Below are 27,294 nucleotides of genomic sequence, written 5' to 3'. Positions count from 1 at the left end.
GAGCTTGATTAGTTATGGACTCAAATATTTTGGCGAAAGGAGGGAGGAGACTAATTGGGTTAGAATTTGTTGGGTCAGTTCTTTCACCAGAGTTTTTGTGAACTGGTACCACAGAAGCAGTTTCCTAGCAGCCAGGAAAGCAAGATTCGTTAAACACTTGTTAAAGAGTTTAGAAATGGAGCAACCTCAGCGGAGAATTTTAATAGCACAGCCGGGATGAGATCAGGTCCATATGCTTTTGAGGTGTCTAGGTTTTTTATGATATCATGTACTTGAGACGGGATGATTTTCAGATCATCTTGTGTGGTTTCTGTCCACCAAGGAAAATCAGGGAGTAAATGGTTTGCTGGATCCAAAGTAAAGTTTAAGGCAGACTGATGGGCAAGTATGTTAGCTTTCTCAGTTGCTGTACAAACAACCTCATGATTGTTGGATAGTGTGGGTATTGTTAATTGCCCACACTATTATAGATTACTACACTATTATAGATTTTCCAGAAATCACGAGTTCATAATTTCTGCACATCAATGCATTTCCTGGTGGTTTCAGTATATTCACTCTTATTGTCGCTACTTCTTTCTTACAATTACTTCTAGTTTCTATAAATTTTTGTACAGGACTTATGCTGGATAAATCTATGTTGCCTCTGAGCAATGGCAGCTGCGCAAGTAGAAGTACACCATTAGGGAGAGGGGGGGTTGCTATAGAACTTCTGTGTAGGAACATGTGCTTCAATTGCTGTTTTGAACGATTCAGCAGTCTCATTTATGCACTGTTCTGCAGGAAGAGAAAAGATATTTCCCCATGGGGCGTCTCTGATGTGATTTCTAATGGCATCTCAGTCAACCTTATTGCAGTACTTTGTCGTTTGGAGCAATCGCTCTTCAACTTGGGGTCGAGAGTTTAGAGTAATGTCCATCATTATCACAGCATGATCAGCATCCCAAGTGGGCAATGGGCATTTGTTACACAATCCTCTAGAACTGTTGTCAGAAATTCTTGAGTGAGACTTGCTGGTCCTGACGATCTGGGAGATGGGTCGGGAATGTTACTGTGTCAAGGAATGGGATATTGCAAAGTTATGGATGACGCTACCAGCTGTGTCAGTGTAGTTAGAGAAGCCAAGCCAATTTCTGTGTTGGGCATTAAAATCACCAAGTACAAGGGAGAGTACTACAAGTATGCTGTCAGAGACATGATTGATTATAGTACAGTCCTGGGTTGATGAAGAGCGATAAAGAAAATACAAGTAGCTAACGTTATGTTGTAAAGTTTGTTTAAAGCACATGAAGGCCTGGTCACCTGATTCTAGTTTAGATTCCCTAGATATGGGGAGGGTGTTATGAATATAAACTCCAAGTTCGTGCATGTATCTGTCAGAGTTCTTACGACAAAGTCGAAGATAATGAAATATGTTAAAGTGGTTAGATTGGATGGAGGGGTACAAGTTAGGTTCACTTAGTGTGAAGACATTCGGGAAGTTTGCTAGGAGAAATGATTCGACGTCATCTAAGTTAGCTCTAAGTCCACAGATATTTGTAAATGCAAGCCTCAAGGGAGGAGGCGAATTCTTTTAGTGTGTGTCGGGTTTGAACGTTTTTTTTGGATTGAGCTGTTATTTTATTTTACTTTGTAGTTTCGGATCTAGGGTGAGGTGGTAGGCAAAACCGATGTGCATAGCCACCACCTTGCAATACAAGTAAAACATCAGCTGGCTCCTCATCTACAGGAATGTGGCCTCGGAAATGCCCACCAGAGATGAGTGCAGGGACCCTTTCCATGTGCGACATTGCAATACAAACATCCCGATATTTTGCAACTAATGATAGAGCAGCTGCTCTAAGCGCTACCAAAGAGTTAGGGTTCCTGTACTGTCCGTCGGAAACAGCAACCAGCAACTGTCAAATCGGTACCCTCAAACCTGTCTGACAGCAGTCCAATCCAGTGAGCATATATGGTAAACAAGCACCTCCAAGATGCCCAGCTATAGGGGAAGAGAGTGAGGCAAATGTGGGGGGCGGCATTCATTTCCTAGTCAGAAAACGAGGTTAAGAACTGGACGTCTCTAATGAGTCTCTGCGACAACACCTCTGCTCCTGGCTAATAGGTAAAGAAGGAGTATAAAGTATAGATAGGCAGAGCCTATCTACTCCTTAAGCAGTTTAGGTTTGCAAACCGATGATTTGATCAAGTCACCAGCTCTAGATAGGTTGTCGTCAAGAACTGAGGAATCCTACCCCCCCCCCCCGTTTGGTGCCAAGACGTATGAGGTCAGTGGAACAGGTTTAAAAATCGGAGTTTTCCTTCTAGATGGATGACCTGACCAGATCTATGGGTCATTCAGCACCAAAAGGGTTTTCCCTGCACCTGGTTTCAAAGCCAGGTATTTCTATACCCCTGAAGTGATAGTTTGGATTAATAGTTAGTATCAAAGAATTAGTATCTGCTTTGAAGTTACACTTCTCAGAATAGGATTAAAATTAGAAGATGTTGTTACGTTTTGAAAGGAGGTATCTATGAGTATGGGGTGTAGATTTAAGGTTAATATCTACAAGGGTTAAGAAAAGATCAAATATGTTTTCTGGATTAGTGACTAATTGGAAATTATAGTATAAGAGTTATGGTGCGTTTTGAAATGTGCTTTAAGTGTTATCTTTGATGTAAAGATAATCACCAGTACTTTATACCATCTAAGTGAAAGAAAGATATAGTTGCTAGTTTATATAGATCACTTATAATCTGGTTACAAACTTTGGTTAATAGGTATCTATTTTATAGATATTCTATAGAGTATAAATATAGGTGAAGCCTTAGCGATAGAAATCTACAGATGTTTAGTATTTATCGATTTTGAAAAGGTCAGCCTACTAAAGTTCAGGACCGGAAGCTAAACCCTCCTCCCAAGGTACGTGTAAAGTATGTGATTTTATATTAGCTTGGAGAGAAGAGCAATTGTTTTTTTTTGTCCAGTTAGGATAGGAGAGATGATATACTTACAGGAATACAGCATTAATATACAAATAGATATACAGTGATTTGAGGAGGATTTAGGAGTATATGGATTTTTAATGTTTATTATGCCAAACAGACAGGCAGGTGTCTTGGAGGCAAGTATTATCACTTCAAAGCAAACATTTAGAAATAACATTTGTGCCAGTTATTTTAGTAACATACATCAGTAACAATATACATGTGGCCAGTATAGACCTTACATTTAAACATTACACTTCGTCATAGAATGATAAATTATGATTTCCAAAAAGAGGGAAGCAGTATAAGTAAATAAGAGCAGGAAAACACGTTTGGTGAATAAGCAATAACTTAATTGCTTTCTAAGCAGTGGTTTGCACAATTTAGCAGTTTTTGTATGGGTTTGCCTTTATTTTTGGAGATATATTTTGTAATGCTTCTACTTCATAAAGATATTTTGGTCTATCGGACCACTGCAAATCCTGTCTGGACAGCTGTTTTCGTTTTGGTTGTGATGTCACACAGGATCAATGAAAATTCTGTCTTTGAGTGGGATAACTGTGGATTATATTTGATAACAATTGGATTGTAATCTGATAGTTATCCAGTTCCCGAATCTACTAGAATTTAGCAATTGGATTAGTCCGGGATCCAGAATTACAATCTTACCCCCCCCCCCAAAAAAAAAACAGACATAAATCAATAAGAAGCAACCCATGGAACTAAAGCCATTTATAGCTTTTCCTTCCTCAAATACTGGGCAAACTGATGAGGTTTTCTGGGGCGTTGGGAATCAATTCTCCTTAAGACAACACTTAAACAGGCTTGTAAGCAGGGGAACTTGTTCTGGTTGAAGCTTTTTCAGCACTATAACTGGAATGCCATCAGGGCCAGTTGCTTTACTGGAATCAAGGTTTTTGATTAGCTTGGCATCATCACACACAGAATTTGTATGTTGCATAGCGAGTTTTTTTATACAAGAGGAAATACTGGGGATTGACAGCCTTGGTCGCATAAAGTATAATTAGTTGCAAAGTTCTTGGCAAAAAGTTTGGCTTTGTCTAATGCTGACGAGATTACCTCAGATCCATTGCTGATGGTTGGGATTGAGCACATGCTTCTGTTCAGGATCCTGTTTGATATTTGCCAAAACTGGTGGGAACCAAGCCGCTGCTCAGCTACTTTGGACTTAATGAACTGAGCATACAACTCTCTCGCATTCTTTATCACTTTTTTTACAGTGATTGCTGGCAGTCCTGGAATCGGCTTCAGTCTCAGTACAGCTTCCTGTTTTTCTTTTATCCTCTTTCCATAAAGGCAATATTATCTTTTAAAAAATTTCTTCTGTGTGTCTTTACTCCCCTCTTCTGATGGGAAGCGTTTTGCTTCGAAATGACATGGCCTAAAGAGGTTTCCCTATCCCGAAATGTTGTAGTCCCTTTTGAACTGATAGCATAATAAAATTTAATTGTAATTTTTTTATCCTTTAGTTATCTTAACTTATTCTTAACTTATTCTTAACTTATTCTATAAAATTAGTTTGTATTTAGATTGTATTTTTAACCACATTTCTAAGCCCCTACATTATTAATACTCCTGTATTATCTGAATTGATTTTAACTAGAGAGTCTACCCCCCATGTTATACAATAAAATATGATAATCAAATTCTGTAAGGGGAACTTGCATTAAAAAAAGGCTTTAAATCTATTTTAAATTTTAACCATCCCTTAATCTGCCTTTAAAATCGATATTACTAAAAAATTCATTTATTGTATTATTTTACTCCACTTCTATATTCTGTGCTATCTACTCGCTTGAAACTCTATTTTCCCAGATTTGTCTCGCATGTCATTTGTTTACAATATATTAGTAATAGTTAGCAATATATGTATAGACACAATAGAAAAATTGAAAATACCCATCTCTTCTGTAGCATTCATCACCTTTGGTAAATGAGTTTGTATGCTTTAAATTATTAATACAGAAATCGAAAATTATACCGTTTCAATTAAAAAAAGAAGGAAGTATTAAAATCAAAGCACACATTTTGCTCTTAAAGCAGATACTCGCTCCCTTCCTCTCACTGCTCTCAAATAAACGCTAATCTTTGCACTTCAATTTATTCCATGTGGAAGCACTGGTCTTTTAGCTAGACCAGCATGGGTTGCTCAAAGGACACCAAGTTAAGTGCATCTATCTATCTGTGTGGCGTGTAACCTCTTTATGTAGATCTAGTCCCACCATTTCTTTTGTTTTCTTTGCTTTATATTCTCTTAGATATTCAAGTTATTATTATTAATATCCTATTTATTAATTTTAAAACAAATAAGTTGCTAGAGCAGATTGACTCTCTCACAGTACTTGAAAGATACAATTTCTTGTAAATGTAAGAGGGGAATCTATCTCCAATCCTACTCTCATTTATGTAGAATAGAGAAAAACTTTAAAGTAAGATACTCAATATCTTTATTCATATGGGGGCACAAAAATACTTGGTGTAGAAACCAGGTGCATTGTTACCCCTCTTGATGTAATGGGCCCCGTTGATCTTGTCAGATCATCCAGAAAGAAAACTGATAATAAAACTGGCAGAGGGAGGCCTCCTCAGTCATGGTCGACAACCTTCCTGGAGCAGGTGACTCAAACAAATTCTTGGTTTGCAAACCTAACTTGCGTAAGGAGTAGATAAAGCCGGCAATAGGCAGAGCCTAACACTTTTTCTTTTTCTATTAGCCAGACCAAAGGTACAATACCAGGGACTCACCAGAGCCACTTTGTTATTGGCCTTGTTTTCTGACTAGGTCAGTGAATGCTGGTCCCCTATTCCCTATTTTGAGTTTCACTTTTTCTCTGATGGGGTTGCTTGTGTGGCATTTGTGCTCACATGACTTATTTGGGGCGGACTTGTCTGATAGGTTGAGGGTAACTGATTGACAGTTTGTCTTGCCGCTGTTTCCGACTGACAGTACAGGGGCCATAACTCTTGGGTAATGGTTAGGCCGACTGCTCTGTCATCAGTTGTGTAATATCAGGATGGTTGCAGTGCCATGTCGTGCATAGAAAGGGACCCTGCTGTTATATCTGGTGGGCTTTCATGAGACCACAACCTCTAAACAGAATTGGGCCAATGTGTGTATACTTGGTATCAAAACCGACCCGCTTTGCTCAACTGACATTAAACAAAAACGTAATGAAATGACAACCCAAAAAATATCACGATAAAACCAGACAATCACCCAAACAAAACCAATTTGCCTCCGCCCTTGAGGCTTGCTTTCACAAATATCCACGAGCTTAGAGGTAATATAGATGATGTAGAGTCTTACATTTTAGTAAACTCCTCAGATATCTTAGCATTAAGTGAAACAAACTTCAATCCCCTCTAACTACTTTAACACGACAGGATATCTCCCTCTTTCCTGTAAGGAATCAGATAGATATATGTAAGGGCTTGGAGTCTATGTTCATAGAACCTTATCTTAAACTAGAGAGAAAAATCTTGAATCAGAAGATCAGGCTTTTATATGCTTTCAACTAACTGTGTTAATTACTTATATTTTCTCTAGCTTTTTTCCTCAAGTCAGGATTGTTCTCTAATCTGTCATGTCTCTGATAGTATGGATGCAGCACTCTCCTTGGATAGTAACGCCAAAATACATGTGTACATACATACACTCGTGAGCAAAAAAAAAAAAAAAAGTCAAACAAATTTTATACATTTTATTGCACTAAAAGCTATATTGAACAAAGAACAATTGAACAAGGAAACTTAAACGAGACTAATAACACAGAATAAGACATTTACTTTAATAAATGCTTAGGATGGAATCGCATTCCCTTTTGATTTCTTTAAAAGATCAATCCTTTTAGACATGCTCTCAACCAAAGTGGAACACTTTGTGAAGAGGAGATGCTATTCCAGTCGCTTTGCACAGCTTCCCACAGTTTGTCATTGTTCTCAAAAGTTCTTCCATTTCTAGGATTCATTTTTCCACGTATGCTATAATAATAATGATCTGCAAAATAGAAATTTTCAGTTAAAATTAACAAGAATGAATGGAAAAATATTGAAAAATCAATTCCTTCCTTCTTTCACTCTTGGCCCATATTTTTTTTTTTTTTTTGCTTATGAGTGTACATACATGATGATTTGCAACGTCTCTTTTCAAACGAGTGCCACTCCCTCAGACATTTAAAATCCATGAGCCCAAATGCCTGAGGGAGTATCTGTACAAATATGATGTTACAGAGTCTTAGCTTTGTACGACAGCTAAGTCTCTCTCTCGGTTCAAAATGTTGAGATCCAGCAACAAGCAAGAGCAAGATAGCCAGCAACAAATTAAACTGCAGACCAGCTTAATGCGGGTAATAGTCTTCCGCTTTATGGTTTTTTAAAGCAGAGATTTGCTTCTCCTAGAAAGGTTGCCTTCACCACGGCTTACGGGAGCCCTTTCCACCCCAATACACATTCACACACACACAAATATACACGCAGACCCCACAATTTTTATGGACCACCGTTCTGCCAGATCAAACATACCAATTCCTGATCCTCGACACATCTATCATTATATGTAATCAGTGTTTTTAAAATAGTCAACCATATAGGAGCCTATTCGTGACCACACACACACACACACACACACACACACGTTCAGCTTTATATATATATATATATATATATATATATATATATATATATATATATATATATATAGTTATCCATATACAGCTATTTCTCTGTATCACAACTTTCCAGTATGGCTAATCGTAGTAAGCTTTTTAAAGTTGATTTGAAACTTGATACAATTAATTATGACTTTTGAATTTAAAAGATCACGTGTGAATATTTAAATTTCTTTGAATTGCCCCCTTTTGCTTAGCTGTATTTTTAAAAATTGCATCTTTTATATAAGTTTAGTTATTTCCATTTAACTGATAAGCTTGTTGGTTGTCTCACTTAACAGAGGAAGTTTAAATATGATAACTCTTTGCTTTTATATTTTCCCTTTGAGTGTTTTATTAGAATACGTCATTCTTTGTACGTGATATTTCAGCGCCTTTGTTGTTCTAATTGTTTTCAGTTTCTAATTAGGGCTAGTATTTTGAAAAGCGAACCACAGGATGTCGGTCATTTTATCTTTTAGTTTCCTTGCGGATGCTGCTAACGAAGTCGTATTCTCGGACATTGTAGTAATTTCGTGAGAAACCCTGTGGTTTTTAATTACAAAAAAAAACAAAAAACAACAAAAAATAATAACGCATATGAATGTTTTGATTCATAAGGCAAAGTGTCCGATATCCAATTTTATATCCAATTTGATATCACCGAATCCTTATAACCGAATCCTTATATATATTGCTTAAGGGATGTTGCGTTGAAATTTGAAAACTGCGTTATAAGGATTAATTATATGAATCATTAAGGGGTTCTGTATAAGTAGAGGTTGAAATCCTGCATTGCAGCATCTGTTGAGAATTTTTACATCAAGCTTATTAAATTCTGAGTGGATTTAACACGTGTCATGGATTGTATCCGTTATGTTCATAAGTTGTTAGGCGTAAACTTATTGAAAATTTGTATTCCTTGATTTTCATAAAATTGATGAAGGGATTTACGTAGAATTTTAAGAGTCATTAGACGTTTTAGTAAGATGGCACATTGTTTTTCAGTTGGGGCAATCCCTTACTATTGTGATGGTTCTTCAAGTGTGATTATTTTCATTAGTAGTCAAGCCTTGCATTCTATATGCTCTGTTGCGCATGTAAATGTTAAGTCGTATAATGCTATGTTGGATTTTATGAATTTTGCTTAATCGTTTATAGATTATGTTATGAAAAAATATTCGACTATATCTCTTTAGGATAAAACTCTATTGTTACATGAGATCGTATTTTCATGAAGTTGCCATTGTTTTACGTAGCCGCTGAATGTTTGATCAATTTCCTGGAGACATAGCTATCTACAATATTGTAATAGCTGTTGGGGTCTAAAACTTCGAAGGTTACTCGGCTTGTGAATTACAAAAACAAAAAACAAACAAAAAAACCCCAAAATAATGCATATGAATGTTTTCAATCATAAGGTAAAGTGTCCGATATCCAATCTTATATCCAATTCGATATCCAATTTGATATCACCGAATCCTTATAACCGAATCCTTATAAATATTGCTCAAGAGATGTTGGCTTGACTGCAACTAAAATCGCTCTGCAGCTCCTTTTACAGGTAAGGGTGGTTGAGGTTTGGCGAATCTGTGGGTTCTCATCCATCAATCCTCGTTCATTACGTCATACTCTGATTCGCCTTGATTGGCTAATTGGCCACATCACCTGTGCATATTAATTAGGTGATTCCCACGACAAAAAACAAATTTTTCTAGTATCCGTTTTCCTATACCGGCCAAATTACGGCCTTGACCTTTAGGTCACTTCGAAGAAAAAACTTTGCTCAATAACACGTAACAATCCTCTTCACAAAACAATATTACCATCAATGTTCCCGAAATTGTTATTTGCTGGTACCACGAGATCGCTCACATAAATAAAAGTTCTAATTTGCCTCTCATTCGTCCCTTTTGGGACAATTTTTGACCAACATAGGTGGTTGAGTCACAAGAAAAATAAATAACACTTTGACATATTTTTGTATAAAAATGACTACTTGAATGAAGGTTAATAAGTTGAAAAATGTATAATTGTGCTTCGTTTTTGGATTAGTTTTTTAGTTCTTAATTTTTCAAGTTCTGATCGATTTTATTGTGCGACAGCCCATCTACAGGGTCCATCTCAGAATGACGTGAACAGAAGCAATTCGCTAACTTGGGATTTCCTTGCTTATATTGATAATCTCTTCGGCTCAATCCTATCTTTTGCACACAGAAATTATAAATTAATAACCTTCCTTCGTCTTTTTTCTCTCTTTTCTTTATCAGAAAGAATTGTAAATTAATAACTTTTCTTCCTCTTTTGTTTCTTTCTAAAATCAGAGAAATGTCTGTCTTCTCAGACTCTACAAAATAATTTTCGTCCATCGTACTCGGTGACCTCAATCTCGGCAGAATTACAGGTCACGCCTGCTATTCCAATCTCTCCATTTTTGGGAACAATTATATTTGCGTTTTCTCGCCATATTTAATAAATTTGTAGATTTCCTCCTTTTTTTTTCAATCTGACAATATCATCACATACCAACAAGGCCATCCAACATTGCCCCAGGCACAAATATAGTTATACATTCACATTCTCTGTCTTTATATGAGGTCAAATTCTATTAGCTATACCGGTTAGAAGCAGTAGCAACAGCGAATATTTTTTATGTATAGACTCTCGATTGGACAAAAGTTCAAATCAGCAGTTTTTCCAACCAATCACAACATTATTATTTCCAAATATTCACTCATATTATAAACAGCCAAACACAAGTTTATTCCTTGTTTTCTTGATTTTTATTTCAGAGACCATACACGTGTGTACCTTACAATCTAGTTTTAGCCTTTTGGAAATGAAACGTTCTTGGCAAACAGCATGCACATGGTGAGACACACGTATCCTATGAAACATAGCGACAGCATATATACTGTTAGCATGTAAGCAGTTCACAACATTCGCTAATTAAAAAACAGAGATACTATTGCAATCACGTCAGAAATGCCTGTGCAGTACGTACACACATACAAAACAAAAGACAACAGTCGAAATTAACATATCTCTCTACAGATAAAACACATTCTTTCAACTAGAATGTTCTCATACACTTTGAACTATCGTTCTTTACGCAGTTTTCATTTTTACTTTTGTTTTAGGTTGTTAATAGCTATTAGTTACTTTCGTAAAGATAGATTTTCTCATACATTCCTTTTGATATTGTCTTTCTACACAGCTATCAGCCTTCTGTATTTTGTAAACCATATCTAGAATTAATTTCAAAATTGCTAAATAATATATGAATCTATATATATATCCATCTATTTGAATTAAACAAGCCATGGTCTCATTCAATTTTCCAATTCTGCTTTTTTTTTACAGAAATTTCCCAAGATAACAAAATTCGAGATTGAATCGAGCATCTGTTTTCGATTAGCAACAACAACGGTTCGTTTGGAGGTGAACAACACAGAAAACGAATCGAAACTATTTTATTTTGAAGTTTTATTGCCAAATCATGCGCTGGTGTTTGATGTTAATTTGTAAGTAACTTCACAACTTTGTTTCCCATTGAAAACAAATATACTTTCAATTTACGTAATACAGTTATAGTTTACTAGCAGGGCTACCTGGCGTTGCCCGGGACCATATAAGTAAACAAAACCCAGTGTTTATTTAAAAATGAAGGAATATGATAATATGTTAAATATTATCATAATTTTTTGCGCCTAGAATTGTAATTGTATATTATTCCTTAATTGGAATTCAGTTTCGAGATGAGCATCATATATATTAATTTATAATAAATAATATATATACCAATCGGTACGGACCCGACTATTGAAGATCAGATAATAAATAAACGTGGATTTATAAGATCAAAGAATCCAACCTTGATCGCCCTTCGTGGCCCGTGGCGCAGTTGATATAGACGTTGAATCTCTACAGTTCCAGATGAACATTGTCTGAAGATAGCGGTTTCAATCCCACCCAAAGCGTGCCAGAGGTTAATTGGCCAAAATGTGGTGAGACGACAACTACGGATGGCAGTGATGGCTGAGAATGCAGTTAGGAGATTCGAAGTTCCTATCCGTCGCGGTTACCACCTGACGAAAGCCAGAGGTATTAGTTGGCCGAAACGTTGTGAATAAACAATCCAATAAAAGATGAAAAACAACTAATAAACATGAGAATAATAGTCCGAAATAAAAATAAATTAATATATATAATGCTCATCTCAAAAATGAATTCCAATTAAGGAATAATATATATATATATATATATATATATATATATATATATATATATATATATATTAAATAAAATAAAAATATTTTCCGTAACTGCGAGACTGTCCGCCATTCCATTTCCGGTAGAAATTAGCCTTTCACGTGCACCACACGTTGACGGCTTTCGAATTACAACATTTAACTATCTAATTAATAGATGGGTAAAAAAAAAAAAAAAAAAAAAAACATTCCCTATTTTTAAAATTATATATATATATATATATATATATATATATATATATATATATATATATATATATTTGTACTTTAACTTTACAATTGAATAAAAAAACGTAAAACTTTGATTAAACTTGGAAATACGATTAAAAAAATAGCGCGGATCGGTAAGTGCACTAGCACCATTTGTTTATCTTAATTTTTTATTTTTAAAAGCTTTCCGAGCGAGCCTACCTAAAATAAATTTGTCTAATTCTTAATTTCTTATGTTATTGGAAAAAAAGAAGGTAAATATGAAGAATTACTCAACCCTCGAAAATTGCTTTAAAATTACCACTCATAAGTTTTCGGGGTCGCTGAAAACGAAAATAACGTTTATAATTAAGGCAAACGAGTAGTTCCCAAGATATGAAGAAATGTTAGTTTTAAAAAGTGGAGGATCGCTTTTCCATAATAATTTAACGTAAAATGATCACCCACTTTTTTTTTTGGGGGGGGGGACTTTCTTTCTACCCTTGGAAAATCCTTTAAAATTACCTGTTTAAATTGCAAAATGCAAAATAAATAAAACAAAAAACTTTTTAGCCAAGAAACACACAGAAAAAGTTAAATAGCATCCATTTTTTTCTATCGAATTCATTTGCTGCTGTTATTGAAAACTATTTTCTTCTGGATTTTTGATAAAATTTTCCATTAAAGAGGCTCACGTTCGTATATAATAAAAAAAATATTTTTGTAGATTTCGGTGTACTAACAACGAATCTGCAAAAAAAAAATAGTTTTTATGATATGAAGAAATTACTTTTTCGAAAAAGTGGCGATCACTTTTCCATGTAAATTTAACTTAAAATAAGCACCCACTTTCTAGCCACCTGAGAGAGGGAGGGGATTTTTCCCATGTTTATTGGCTAAACAGCCTTCGTTTATGCTCGCGCATAGCATAAACGAAGACTACGGCTGTGAAATGGAAAATAGTCCCAGAGTTCAGGGGTTATTACCATGCAAAATAAACCAAACAAAAAACTTTTTAGCCAAGAAACACACAGAAAAATGTCCCTCTCTCAGGTGGTCAGAAAATGGGTGCTCATTCTAAGTTAAATTTACATTGAAAAGTGATTACCCACTTTTCTAAAAAGTAATTTCTTCATATCATGAAAACTTTCTTTTTGCGACGGAAACGGTTTGCAGATTCGTTTTTAGTACACCGAAATCTACAATAAAATATTTCGTTATATACGAAATCTACAATAAAATATTTCGTTATATACGAACATGAGAGATTAAAGTAAAATAATACCGGATTTTTGGGGCAGATTTGCCATTTAGTTGTACAAATATCCTCAAACCAGGTAATCACTAAAAGGGACTCTTAAAAGTCGTCACCTGTATCGAGCAAAAGTTTAAAACCACTGATTATATGTCAGCCTACGTCACAGTAACATATATTGAGTGAGTTCCTAACAGTATTTTGTATAGTTTTTTTTTAGTTTAAACTCATTTTCCCAAAATTTCCCCAAACTTAACGTGTTCGATACAGTCTGCCGCCATTTGTATTTTTCAAATATACCGATAAACACTGCATGTTTTTGAACCGATTAAACATTATACATTACATAAAAACACCACACTCTTATCCAGTTAGGTAGAACATTTACTTTTCTTGCCTTTGATAACATTTATTTGTTATATATTTATTTTTTGACAACTTCTTTGTATGTGTGTTTAGTAATACAAACCCTTTTCATTTAATGTAACGTTTAGTCGGCTCGAAAAACAGTGTTTATCGGTGTATTTGAAAGATACAAATGGTGGCGGACACTGTTGATTACGTTAAGTTTGAGAAAGTGAGTTAAAACTAAAAAAACTATACAAAATACTGTCACAAACGCACCGATTATGTCAGCCTATGTCATGGTAACATATATTCGGTGGGTTTTTGACACTGTATTGTAGAGTTTTTAGTTTTCAACTTACTTTCCCAAACTTAACGTATTCAACAGAGTCTGCAACCATTTCCGTTTTTCGATCCGATTAAATATTTTAACATAAAAGCACTAAACAATTATTCAGTTAGGTAGAAACATAACTTACCTTACCTTTGCTTTAAGTTTTTTGTTTTTGGACAACTTTTTTGAATCTGTGTATAGTACCCCCGTATCACTCAAATATCAATTACTAACTCACATTTTTGTATGCAGAAAACAACAAAAAAAAAAAACATTTAGCGTTTCAACATTTTTGCTACGTTCAGCTTTATCCACTGATTGTTGGTTGAGCCCAAGCCATGATTAACGGTAATCCCGAGGATCAGGATCCAATTCTGCAAGAGTACCACTTTTTTTACATTTTTGCCTTTTATTTTTACTTTTTGGAGTGGATTGCTGTACTAAGAATATAAGAAACATGCATTTTCTCTTTTTATTAGAATTTTCCATTACACCAAATTGAGCCACAGCAACGCGTGGCAGGGCACAGCTATATATATATATATATATATATATATATATATATATATATATATATATATATATATATATATAAGGATTTGAAGACAATATACGGGAATTTCTCTAGAGCTCTTTCGGCTATCATCTTGTCAGGAGAAATCGATAGCATACAAAAACAATATTACTGGCGAAATTAAAGAATACTACGGGGAATTTGAATGTGCCAGAGACAAGAAAAAGAACGATTAAATGAAATATTTAATCTGAAATTGCGTTTAAAAGCGATTAAAACTAAACCTTGGCACAGCGAGGGGAAAGGAGGGAATGGGGGGAAAACGGGCCAAAGTTCCCCAAAGAGAAATAATGTTTTCGTTGGCTCCTTTTGCCGGCATAAAGAAGGTTTTCAAACCGCAATAGAGACAGACTCCAAAATCTTTAAATGGTTTTTGGAGTCTGCTCTGTGTAACACCTCGAACCACCCCATTTGATATTTTTAAACACAGCATGGATTGTCAACCAAATGCTGGCCAATGGCAGAGTCCAGGGCTACGGAAGGAGGAAGACTACCAGATCCTACTCTCTCCTGTCTGATTTTAGATGGAACGTGCTGGTTTATACGAGTTATCAAATGCAAAGATGTTCACCCAACATAACCAGCATCGCACTGGCATTTAAACTGATAAACAATATTACTAATTTGGGTGTAAGGCAAACTATCTTTGCGAAAAGAAGGAAAAGCAGATCTCGTAGTGTATACCAAACGCAAGGAAACAGAGTAGAAGCACTTATAAACACTTCTAACAATCTGTTTTGACAATTTGATACTATTGCCCCCAATCCACGGTAATTTTAAATAAACCGGGCACTTCGCAGGCCCACACTTTTTAGGGAATTTGAAATCATCAACCTTCTTGCCAATGCAGTATTCAATAAGGTCTTATTGATAAATATTTCTCTGATCTTATGAAGTTCGGAGTCTAATCTATCATGAGAGCCCTATGTACCAGCGTATTAATTAAGCCGACCTTGCGTGGTTTGGGTACAAAGAATGACCAGTTAACATATAAGCCAGTAAAAGTGGGCTTCCTATAAATGGTAGTGAGAAATCCCCCTCTTGAACGTTCAACAAGAACATCCAAGAAGGAAAGAGAATTGCCCTTCTCACTTTCCATGGTGAACATAAGAGCCCCATGCAAGGAATTCAACCTATTAAAAATAGATAACGCTTCAGTTTGCGATGAAAAAGTGTCGTCAACATATCTAAAATATGTGGTGGGTTTTGTTGCAGAATTAAACATAAGGGATTCGTAATAACCGACAAAAATATCAGCTAAAATTGGGGCTAACGGACTCCCCATTGAAACCCCGTCGACCTGACAATACATAATGTCACCAAAGCTAAACTCCACTGATTTGGTGCATATTAAAATTAATTCAGTGAATATCTCTTTGAAAAAGCGTGGAGAAGTTAGACGACCACCATAAAGCGCGTCGGTACAAATATGTATCGTCTCATCTAACGGTACGTTAGTAAAAAGACTAGAGACATCGAAAGAACACATAAAGGATGTCTCTGCATTCGAATTAAACCTGCGTAGACATTCGATGAACCGAAAAAAAAAATCAGGAATACAGCGCGTGCTGTATAATTTACGCACCGGCTGCAAAATTTCGATAAGCTACTGAGCCAAAGAATGTTGAGCAGAACCTATCATAGATAAAATAGGTCTCAGTGGCACACCTTGCTTATGGATTTTAGAGAGTGCATACAATCTGGGACATTGTGACCCAGAGGGTCTGATCTTGTCATAGACGACCTTGCAAAACACATCATTTTTAAATAATGCAAGTAGACGTCTGTGTATCTTGGCCTCTTTTTTGCAAGTATTATCCGTTAACTCGACAGGGCCAAGTTTCCGGAATTTAGAAGCATCGGTGAGAATCAATAGCATTTTCTCAACGTAATCGGATTAATCCATAATTACAACTCCTGCTCCTTTATCTGGTTTATACATATATATGTCAGCATTTGATTTCAACGCTTTGATAGTTTTTAATTGCATTTTATTCGAAACAAAGTCGCTGCGATCAACAGGAGTGTTGCTATATCGGTGAGCTAAGTCAACCAAACTTGATTTCATCCCAAAAATGTCCTCAAGGGAATAGGGAGTATTATGTTTAAGTTGAGAAAACAAAACTTCAAAAGCAGCGAGTATTCTCTCTTTATTTATACCAATAGGGGGAATACAGAAATCTAACCTCTTAGATAAAACTCGATTTTCGATGTCTGTAAGAACAGTTTTCGAAAAATCAAAAATATGTTTGCTTCCGTTATTAGACTCCCAGCCATATTTTCTTCGAACCAGAAGAGCAAGTTGTTTATTATTATCACTGGAAGCATGTTGCTTAGCATATTCATCACCGATAGATAAATACTTTCAAAAACGAAAAAAGTTAAAAACTTTGGGGAACTTTGACCCGTTTTTCCCACATCCCCCCTTTCCCCTCGCTGTGCCAAGGTTTAGTTTTAATCGCTTTTAAACGCAATTTCAGATTAAATATTTCTTTTAATCGTTTTTTTTTTCTTATTTCTGGACATTCAAATTCCCCCGTAGTGCTCTTTAATTTCGCCAGTAATATTGTTTGTGTATGCTATCGATTTTTCCTTATAGGATGATAGCCGAAAGAGCTCTCGATAAATTCCCGTATACGAGGGGCGTGCAATAAGTAATGCCCCTGACCCACTTCCAGTTGTCTGATCTAGCTGAAATTTTGCATGTGCAATGATTTATATCTCTATGGGTTATGTGGCAAATTACAGCTCTGAACTAATTGTGGTTTCTGTTTTACAGATGTTTGAACTGAGTCAGGTGTGGAATGGAGCCTGTTGAATGTCGAGCAGTGATCCGGTTTTTGTATTTGAAAGGACGCACACCACAGGAGACTTTTGATGACATGAAAGAAACTTATGGTGATAATGCCCCATCATATGTAAAACGCTGGTATCGTGAATTCAAACATGTGAAAACAGCTCCCAGACCTGGTCCCCCCCTTCCGTCATTGATGAGGAATCTGTCCGTCAAGTTGAGTCTGCCATTTTGGAAGATCGGCGCATTACTATTCGTCAAATAGCCCAAGATGTCAAGATTAGTACAGGGTCTGTGGAAACTATCATTCATGCATAAGGTGTCTACCAGATGGATTCCCATGTTGCTCACACCATTCCAGAAGCGAGAACGCGTCGAGTCCTCGAGGATGAATTTGGAGATGTGCCAAGAAGATAAGTCAAATTTTTTCAAAAGACTGATTGCACAGGATGAAACCTGGGTCCATCACTATGATCCAGAGACCAAAGCCCAGTCAATGCAGTGGAAGCACTTGGACTCACCACCTCCAAAGAAGGCAAGGGTGCACCCCTCCGCTGACAAGGTCATGCTCACAGTCTTCGGGAACCAGGACAGAGTAGTGATGACAGATTTTCTGCCAAAGGGTACTACAATTATAGGAGCCTATTATGCTTCACTTTTGAGGAAATTAAGGAAAGCTATCAAAATCAAGAGCAAGGGAAGGTACCCTTCTCCTGCAGGACAAAGCTCCGGTTCACAACTCGCATGTCGCCAGATCAGAAGCACGGGCTTGTGGTTATGAAATCCGTTCCCATCCTCCCTACTCTCCTGACCTTGCACTCTCTGACTTTCACCTCTTCCCAGCCATGAAGTTGTTTTTGAAAGGAAAGCGTTTCCCAGATGATGCAGCCTTGATTTCTGAAGTCACGTTGTGGTTGGAGAACCAACCTGGAGTGTTCTACAAAAACGGTCTCCAGAGCTGCATCAAACAATGGGAGAAATGCGTAACTCTGGGTGGTTCCTATGTAGAGAAAGACTAATAACTGTGCCAAGTTTCGTCGCTCTACTGCTATGAGAAGTCGGTCAGGGGCATTACTTATTGCATACCCCTTGTATTGTATTCAAATCCTTATATAAATTTTGTATATATATATTTTTTTGTGTGTGTGTATATATATATATATATATATAAATATATGTATATATATATATAAATATATGTATATAAATTTTGTATATATATATATATATGTATATATATAAATTCATATTCCTGTCTGTTTGTTTGTTTGTTTGTTTATTCACAATTTGACTAATATATACAAAAAGTCCATTTCTTTAATGCTTCATTCAATCCTATATATAGTATGATTCGTGTAAAATAGACGATTGAGAGATGACGTCATTTGCATATTACATTAAGGAAAATCGATTTATTAAATAGCGGTGTGTTAGTTATTATTTATAGTAAGAGAATTGTTTTAAGTGTTCTATTTAAGTTTAATATTTAAATTTGATTTATATTGATAACATATTTAATTTTATTTATTTGTACCAACATCGATTTTTTTTATAAAACAGTTTGAGTTATTTGAGTTTTGAGTTATTTCCCTTTCTTCTTTTTGTTTTTGTTTTCTTTTTCGGCGGATAATCAAACTAAAAATAATTCACACAAACTTTCAAGCATTATTTTTGGAATCAGTTCAAATAAAATAATTCCCGTGATTTCGTAATTAACGTTTTGGTCCAGTGGATTTTTATTTTAAAATAAACAAACAATCCAATTCAACTACGATTCTTTCTACAAAACAACAAAACCCTTTCATTTACATTTTTTACCAGTTTTTCTTCACATTTTTTAACATCGTAACTGCTAATTTTGTTTTTCTTCACATTTTTTAACATCGTAACTGCTAATTTTGTTTTTCTTTAAATAACACAATAAGTCATAACTCATCATTTTTATAAAAAACATGTATTTCGGTTCACACAAATTCTATTTTGATATTTTTTGAAACCGAATTTACAGTTTGTTTTCGTTGCAACACATCCTTCTAGACTGATGGAGCATAAAAGAAATTCACTTAAATTGAAACATAGTCATAAAAAGGTGCTCAATATCCGGAGAATAGCTCCTCTTTGAATCCCTTCTGCCGAAATATCTAATGGAGAGTTTGTCACGTATTTCTGCTTTTTTTCGGGGGGGGGGGGGTACATTTTCGCGTTTTCATTTGTTCTTTTATTTTTGAAATTTTTGTTGGGGTAACGACGGAGTTGATTCTTAGTGTAGCAGGTGTGGCCAAACCGAACTTCATGTCGACCCTGGCAACGCTGGGTATCCATGCTAATATATATATATATATATATATATATATATATATATATGAATTAAAGAATAATTATTGTTTCATTATAAGTACTCAAGCAGTGCCGATCTAGGAGAGATGTAGTTAGAGATTGCACCACCATTATTGCATTACAATTACACGCATAGTTACCATTTTTAGCCAAAGTTAAGTGCATATAGATAGAGATTTGCATCAGCAGTAAGATATTTACTGGAAATAATTCCAGAAAACTTATATTTCTCTTTACAGAAAAACGTAAACACGATGTTTGTCATGAATTTTTACGTGAAATATACGGTTTTTCAGATTTGAGATAAAATTATTCCATGTATTTTTTATTTCACACGCTATTCTTTCTTTGCGAAATTAACTATAAGCTGTAATCTTTTAAACATAATCAAAAAGTAACCGAAAATTTAAAAAATATTATGATTCATCGGCGTTTAAAACAAGGTCCCATACCTAAGTAGCCATTAGAATTGCCCTACCTAGTAATATGGTTGATTAGCGCAGTACAAAAATAAGATTTTCAAATAAAGACAAGCATGTCCGTCATGTAAAATATAAGCTCATCTCATGACTTCTGTTATCAGGGCGAATTTCTGTTAAATAACTGAAATATATTAGAAGATAAATAATGAAATTAATTTTTAAAACAGATTTTTTCCTTTCATTTTATAAAAATAATGTAAAACACATATTTACAAGTTGCTTAGACTTTTGGTAAATTTTTAGATTAGGTCCACCTCCACAATTTTCTTTAAAATGACGACTTTTATAAGTTTTCGAGTATGCTGAATACGGAAATCGCATTAACATTTTGCAGGAATAAGTAGTTATCGAGATATAAAAAGTTGTATTATGCATTGTATTCTTTGGCGGCCATCATTTTTACGCGCGCGCTATAAACAAATGTACTAATCTATGACTGACATTGACACTGACACCTAGTAGAAACACTTTTCTGCGATTGCTCACCCCTCTTCCACTTAGCGGAAAAATCAACTTTCTGAAACTGAGAACGCCCTCCCACTAAAAATTTTTTGAAAACAAATAAATTTAATAACTTTTAAGGGGGGGGGTTCTTGGGTAAATGTAAAGAATTACTCCACCCTCGAAAATTCCTTTAAAATTACAACTCCTACGGGTTTCGGGGTCGCTGAAAACGAAATTAACGTTTAAAATTACGGCAAACGAGTAGTTTTCAAGGTATGAAGAAATGTTAGTTTTAAAAAAGTGGGGGATCACTTTTCTATATTAATTTAACGTAAAATGTGCACTCACTTTGTGACCACGATTTTTTTTCTTTCCACCCTCGGAAAATCCTTTAAAATTACCACTAACTTTTAAAATTCCAGGAAACAAGTAGTTTCCAAGATATGAAGAAATGCACTCACTTTATTGTCACCATTTTTTTTTAGTGGGGGGGGGCTGCCGGTTTTTTTTTCGTTCTTCTTTTGGAGGGCGATATTCAATTATAGAACTTTAACAGGTGCTTATGCAGTTTAATTAACTGGGTACTCTTGCATAATTTGACCCAAATTTTCGTGAATTCCCGTCAAGCATGGATCGGGCAAGACCGGCAATCATTGGTGTCAGCCGATCGTTCGCAGTGTCAGAAACCGATCTTAAGAATGCGTGAAAAAAATTGAATAATTCGACCTCCTATCTTTACAAGCTCATAACTACTTGAAAAATGTAATTCAAACTCTAATTTTTTTTTAATTAAAGGAGCAAAGATCAAATTTAAAAAAAAATAACAGGTTTAATAGCAAATTATGCTATATTTGTTTTTTAAAATCGGTTTTCTTTAAAAAAAAGATTTGAAGACAATCAACGATATAAAATAAAAATATAAATATAAAATTTAAAAAAATCGATATAAATTCCAAAAAAATCACTTATCTATAAAAATACTATTCTAATTTGTAGTTCTATTCTTCATTGTTAAGAATTTATCCATATTTATATTTTAAATTCCATTTATTTTTTAAATAAAAGAGTTTTGTAACAAGTTATCGAAAACTTCCAAGCAGAAAGATGCCATTCAACAGTGGAACGGGTGGAAATGCCTAAATTTTCGATTAACGTTTTCTGGTCCGCACACATGCACACAGCCCCAAAAAATAAACATGCTTTGGCGCCACTGGTACTGAGCGCACTATAAACAAATTTATTTCTCCACGACCAACAATCCACAAAGTTCTATAAAATTGTGACTTAAGTGGGGTTTCGACTATGCTGAAGGCGAAAATCTCATTTAAATTTTACAGACAAAAGTAGTTTGCGAGATATAAAGACCTGTATTATAGAATTTCAGATGGTCATGCACACAAAAATATCTCATACGCATGCGTACGTAAACAAGCCTGCGTAAACCAAATCCATAACCAAACGATTTTTCCGACTGAACAGTTACATCACTTCATACAGAATACCAGTTACACTTTTTCACATTTTTTAAATAAGAATTTCATTTTTTTTTCTTCACTTCAAAAAATCGCAGGGCATTTTTTTTGCACATGATTTATTATAAGAATTTCAGAAAAAAGAAAAAAGTTCTGTTCTATAAAAACCTATAATAATTCCAAAATTTTTTTTATTAAAATTATATTTTCTTCAATATTTCATTTAAATTATTTATTTGTTCGAAAAAACAAAGCAAAAAAAACAAAACAAAACAAAAAAAAAAAAAAACAGTTCTATTTTATAAAAATCCAATATTGCTTCTTTAATTCCAAAATTGTTTTATTAAAATTGAATTTTCTTACGCATTTTTCTTATTTGCCCGTTTCTTTGACCAAGATTTCTTAATACCCGGATTCCGTGGAAAGTTTAAATGTGATGTTCGTTTTCAGCATACCCGAAAACCAATAAAAGTCATAATTTAAAAGGTGAGTGTTAAGTTAGAATGTTCTCTCCTTTTATTAATCTTTCTTTTATTTTTATTTTCTTGCGAATCTGAAATATCATTTAGTAACACATACTTAACATGGAGAGGGGATGATGTTTTGAAAATTTAGAAAATTGTTCTGTTGAACCGAATGTATAAAAATGACCAATTTTTTTTTATTTAGGAAAACTCGTCTAGGTAGAAAAACTGGTCTCTTATTGAATAGATAAGGGACCAGTTTTCCTGCCTAGCAAAAAGAGACAAGTTTTCCGGGTACGAGTTTTCCAGAGACGAGTTTTGCGGGCACAATTTTTTTGGGGAGCATTCTCAGTTTCAGAAAAGTGGATTTTCCGCTAAATGGAAAGGGGATCCCCAAAAAATGTTTCCGCTAGGTGGCAATGTCAGCCATAGATTAGTAGATTTCTTTATGGCGCGCGCATGCCCGTAAAAAAGATGGCCGCCAAAGAATACAATGCATAATACAACTTTTTATATCTCGATAACTACTTATTTCTGCAAAATTTCAATGCGATTTTCATATTCAACATAGTCGAAAACCTATAAAAGTCGTGAATGTGGACCTAATCTAAAAAAATACCAAACATTTTAATAATTTTTATTGCTATTTTTAAGATTTAGAATAATTTAAATAAAAGCCAATTCGTTTCGATTGGTTATAACAATTCGCCGTTTTGTAGCTGCCTGTAAAAATCCCTGCGTCAACATTTAGTTGTTTTTTTAGAAAACACCACTGCGTTAATGCTTTATTTTATCATTTGATTTCATATTGCAAATATGTAAACATAACTATATTAAAAAATTATTTCCGATCAGCAATATGTCTCCAGATCGTTAAGAGTTTTACAAAAAATGTACAACCAAAATTATGCCCGATCAATGTACAACTGACTGCTCATGTTTGTCATACAGAAACAACGTGTAAAGTTGTAAATCAGCAGGAACTGAATCGAACATTTAGTGGGGCCGAATTTTGGTCGGACATAAGAGGTTTACTAAAAAAGTACGACCAAATAATGCAGGATTATTTGCTCCTGCTGCTGATTTGCTGTTTAAGCAACTTCGACACGAACGAACTACTGAGTTTATCAGCGCAAAATGTTGTAAAAATCTGTTGTATAATAAAAATAAACAATAAAATTAATTTGGGGGAAATATATTCTTAGTTTCATATAAAAATATTTATAAAAATAAATATTTTTTAAAATATTGTCTCTTAACGTAAAAAGTAAATAGATACATAAGTATTTATTTATTTAATTAACCTCTTAAAAACTGAAATAATTATTTTTCCCCAATTCTGTGTGCCAAATTTTTTCGGTTCTTTTTCATTAAAAATCTTCGCAAAAAATAAACAAGTTCATTATTTAGATTAGTCGTGCTCGTGCTTTGACTTTACTAATTATGCACGATTAAAATTAAACACGGTTTTATGCACGTTTAATTAAATCCTAAAAGACCGAGGCAACTATTTGGCACACCCCAATGAACAAAATAATTCTCAGTCGTTAAGGGTTTAATTAACTACCGCAGTTTCAAGTTTAATCTAAAAAAAAAAAACAAAAAAAAAACAAGCAATAGTCGATAATAATGATTTTCTACTGTTACATTGTTATTGTGCTACAAGATTCAAATTTTAAAGAAAAATTGTAAAATTTAATTTACTAGAAAAAAAATCTCTCGGCTGATAGTTATGACTGCGGCAAAATGGGCTGCTTTTTTCCCCCCTTACTACACCACCGCAACACACCCGGGCAACGCCGGGTACCCCGCTAGTAAAGAAATAAACTCGTTTATTTTATTTATTTATTTATTTTACAAAGATTAAAAAAGTATAAAAGTGGCACACTTGGTTGAAAAAAGTCTCAGTATTTCAGTATTTATTAATTATAAATCCATTATGGTGTTCCAGAATTTTGACCGACTCTGTTTTGGAATCGAAAAGTTATGCAACTGTCGGCCGATGTAATGCTCATCATTTCTTTATATCGAAGATATCGATTTGTATTAAATTTTAGAAATTTAAACATTATACTTTCATTTATTTTGGAATACGGTAAATATTAAATTATGTCTCTTATCGAAAAATAATAAGTGGTTATTGGTGGGTAACTATTTTGTATTAGTAGCCCATTCTTGTATCTTCTTCTGGGAAAGATCTTTATCAATGAATTTCTTTAATACATGTCCAACTAAAACTGGATTGCCAGTCTCAACTATAGAATAGTGATCTTGAATATATGCTAGCAAAGCTATCTGTAATTTAAAAGGAAAGTAGAATTTAATTAAAAAGGTCTCGATAAATGCTTAAAACTTTAAAATTAAACCAAATAATTATACAACATGAAATTTTTGCAAGATTACTAAAGTTTATTTAGTATGTTTCTATTAGTATTTTGTTTAATTTTCTATTTTTAAGTGATTATCGAGGCTAGACTATGGTGCCAAAAAGACCTTTTATTTCATTCTAACTCTGCAGGCTTTCCGATAGCTTTATTTTTTGATAGCAAAAAAACACTTAAAAATAAGTTAGAACACATACAAAAGAACTGATCTAGTTATGTAGAAAGATAGCTTGCCTTTGGTAATATTTATTTATTTATTTTTTTGTTTTTTTCTTGTTTTTTCACCTCGTTTTTGCTTCGTCGGCTACTCTAAATGCGTCGATAAATTATTTTATTTTTTTTTATATAAAACTACAAATGCATTTTAAGTGTTGGAAGGTCAATTTAATTGACTCAATTAAATTCAGTGAATTTATTTCACTAAGTTACAATTACAATTTATTCCTTATAAAAGTTCAAACAATTATTAATAGAATTTAAACTTTCATAAACTTTAAACGGCATAAACATTAATTAAATTCATTAATTATACTGACAATTTATTCATTAAAAAAAAGTTAACACTATTATTTAATAATATCCATACAGAATTCAAATTGGAAAGGAAACAATTTATAACTATTGAAAAAATTAACACTTAAAAAAATACAAACTGACGTTTTAATTAATCGGAATGTTTACGTGAAATTTAAAGTCGACTTGACACAATTTGAAACATATCTGAAAATGACATCGGGTAGTTGGAGGGAAAAGGTATGGGCAGAGATGGAGGGGGCAAAACGGACAGGTTTCCTTATCATTTCAAGAATGGGCATCCGTAGTTACCGACATGGAACGTTTGTATAAATTTGTCCATTTTTTAATTTAATTATTTTTGTATATTCCTGTTTTTAAATTATTATTATTTTTAATTATTGTTCAATATTATATAAAAAATATGTTACGCCGAAAGTTTTACATTCCTGCGAGCAAGGAAATTATAAAAATCTTGCATATAAAAATTATGCGAAACCTGCAATTTAAAAAAAAAGTAAAAATATTTTTTGCAATTATAATTTTTTGTGTGAAAATATTAAATAAGAAATGCTTAATTCAATGGTAATATCGGTAGTTCGAGAAATTCATTTTTGTTCGAGTTATATCGAATTCATTAATATGGACTTTAGGGCGTTTTTCGTAATGTTCCTGTAAAAATTATTTTATTTTATTTTTATTGCTACAAATTACGATGCTTTATTTATATATAAAAAAAAGTAAATAAATTCTTGCGATTTTTATTTACTACTGAAAACCATAACTTTAGTAAAGGTATTTTTTTTTTAAACAAAATAATACATTTCCACTAAGATTTAAATAAAAATAATTAGTTCATTATATTCCGTGATCATTATTTGATAAATACTGAAACTTTTATTAAAATTGATTAATTTCCTGATTTTTAGTGAATTTTTAAATAAAGGGAGGGGTCAAAATGTTTATACATTTTGAGCGCCAGCATTCATTTTGCCCGTACCTAGTCATTACGTGGGCAGTTCCTCGATCTCGGAAATGAGAGTTCGAATCTTAACGCCTTCCACACGTTAATTTTGCTGCACAGTATTATGCATAGCAGAGAACAAGTGTCATATTGGTCTCTCTCTTTTTTTTTTTTTTTGTTGAGGAGACAACACGAAAAATTACTAGAGACACCTTAAACCCTTATTCAAACGATTAATAACTTTAAAATACTTCGGTTTGGTTCGCTAGCTCAGATTTATAGGGGATGTGTATGGACGATTATTTAGAGAAGGTCTGTTGTTTAGATTATTTAGACAAGGTCTGTTGATCATAGTTAATTACCAATAACTAATACGCATATGTTTGTACGCAAAATAAATGTTATTTAATATTTCAGGTAAATCATTCTGGCAGGGAAAGAGAGACGGAGAGTGTCTACCTCTTACAATTTTTGAAAATCCATATTTAAATACATGGGTTATGTTTCGCCTCAAAACGAATTCTGTCTAGCTCTCAGCGTGCCCCCCCCCCCTTTGTCCCTTTCGTTCTCATAAAATCTTGAACTTTTGACAACTTATTTCCTATTTCAACCTTTCAAGATCACTTCAAGACCCAACCTCTCTATCAGATAAACGATGTATGCACATAGACATCGTTCACATTTTGTCAGAGACCTACGCATTGCAAGTGTTGTTTCAGAGATTTCGTTCTACGAATACTTGTGTATCCAGTCTACCCTACTATTCTAATAGGCAAGAGGGTGGATGCAAACATTTTACAATAGTATTAATGAAAATGATGCCATGGCTTGATAT

At 34.0% G+C, this 27,294-nt stretch overlaps 1 protein-coding gene across 5 annotated transcripts in view; it reads left to right on the top strand.

Annotated features, from left to right (window-relative positions):
- LOC145249653 (inter-alpha-trypsin inhibitor heavy chain H1-like) overlaps window positions 1-27,294 on the top strand; it is a 362,855-nt gene that overhangs the window by 104,988 nt on the left and 230,573 nt on the right. For all 5 annotated transcript variants that reach the window (XM_080111426.1, XM_080111425.1, XM_080111424.1 and 2 more), the window contains exon 3: window positions 11,001-11,161. In XM_080111426.1, coding sequence (XP_079967552.1) covers window positions 11,001-11,161 — 161 coding nt within the window. The remainder of the gene's footprint in view (window positions 1-11,000; window positions 11,162-27,294) is intronic.

Source organism: Euprymna scolopes, chromosome 28 (genome assembly GCF_053919585.1).
Source record: "Euprymna scolopes isolate OS-2025 chromosome 28, ASM5391958v1, whole genome shotgun sequence".
In the NCBI taxonomy this organism is placed as follows: Eukaryota; Metazoa; Mollusca; class Cephalopoda; order Sepiida; family Sepiolidae; genus Euprymna; species Euprymna scolopes.
Note: the sequence above shows the minus strand (reverse complement) of the source record. Positions and strands in the feature narration are given on the sequence as shown.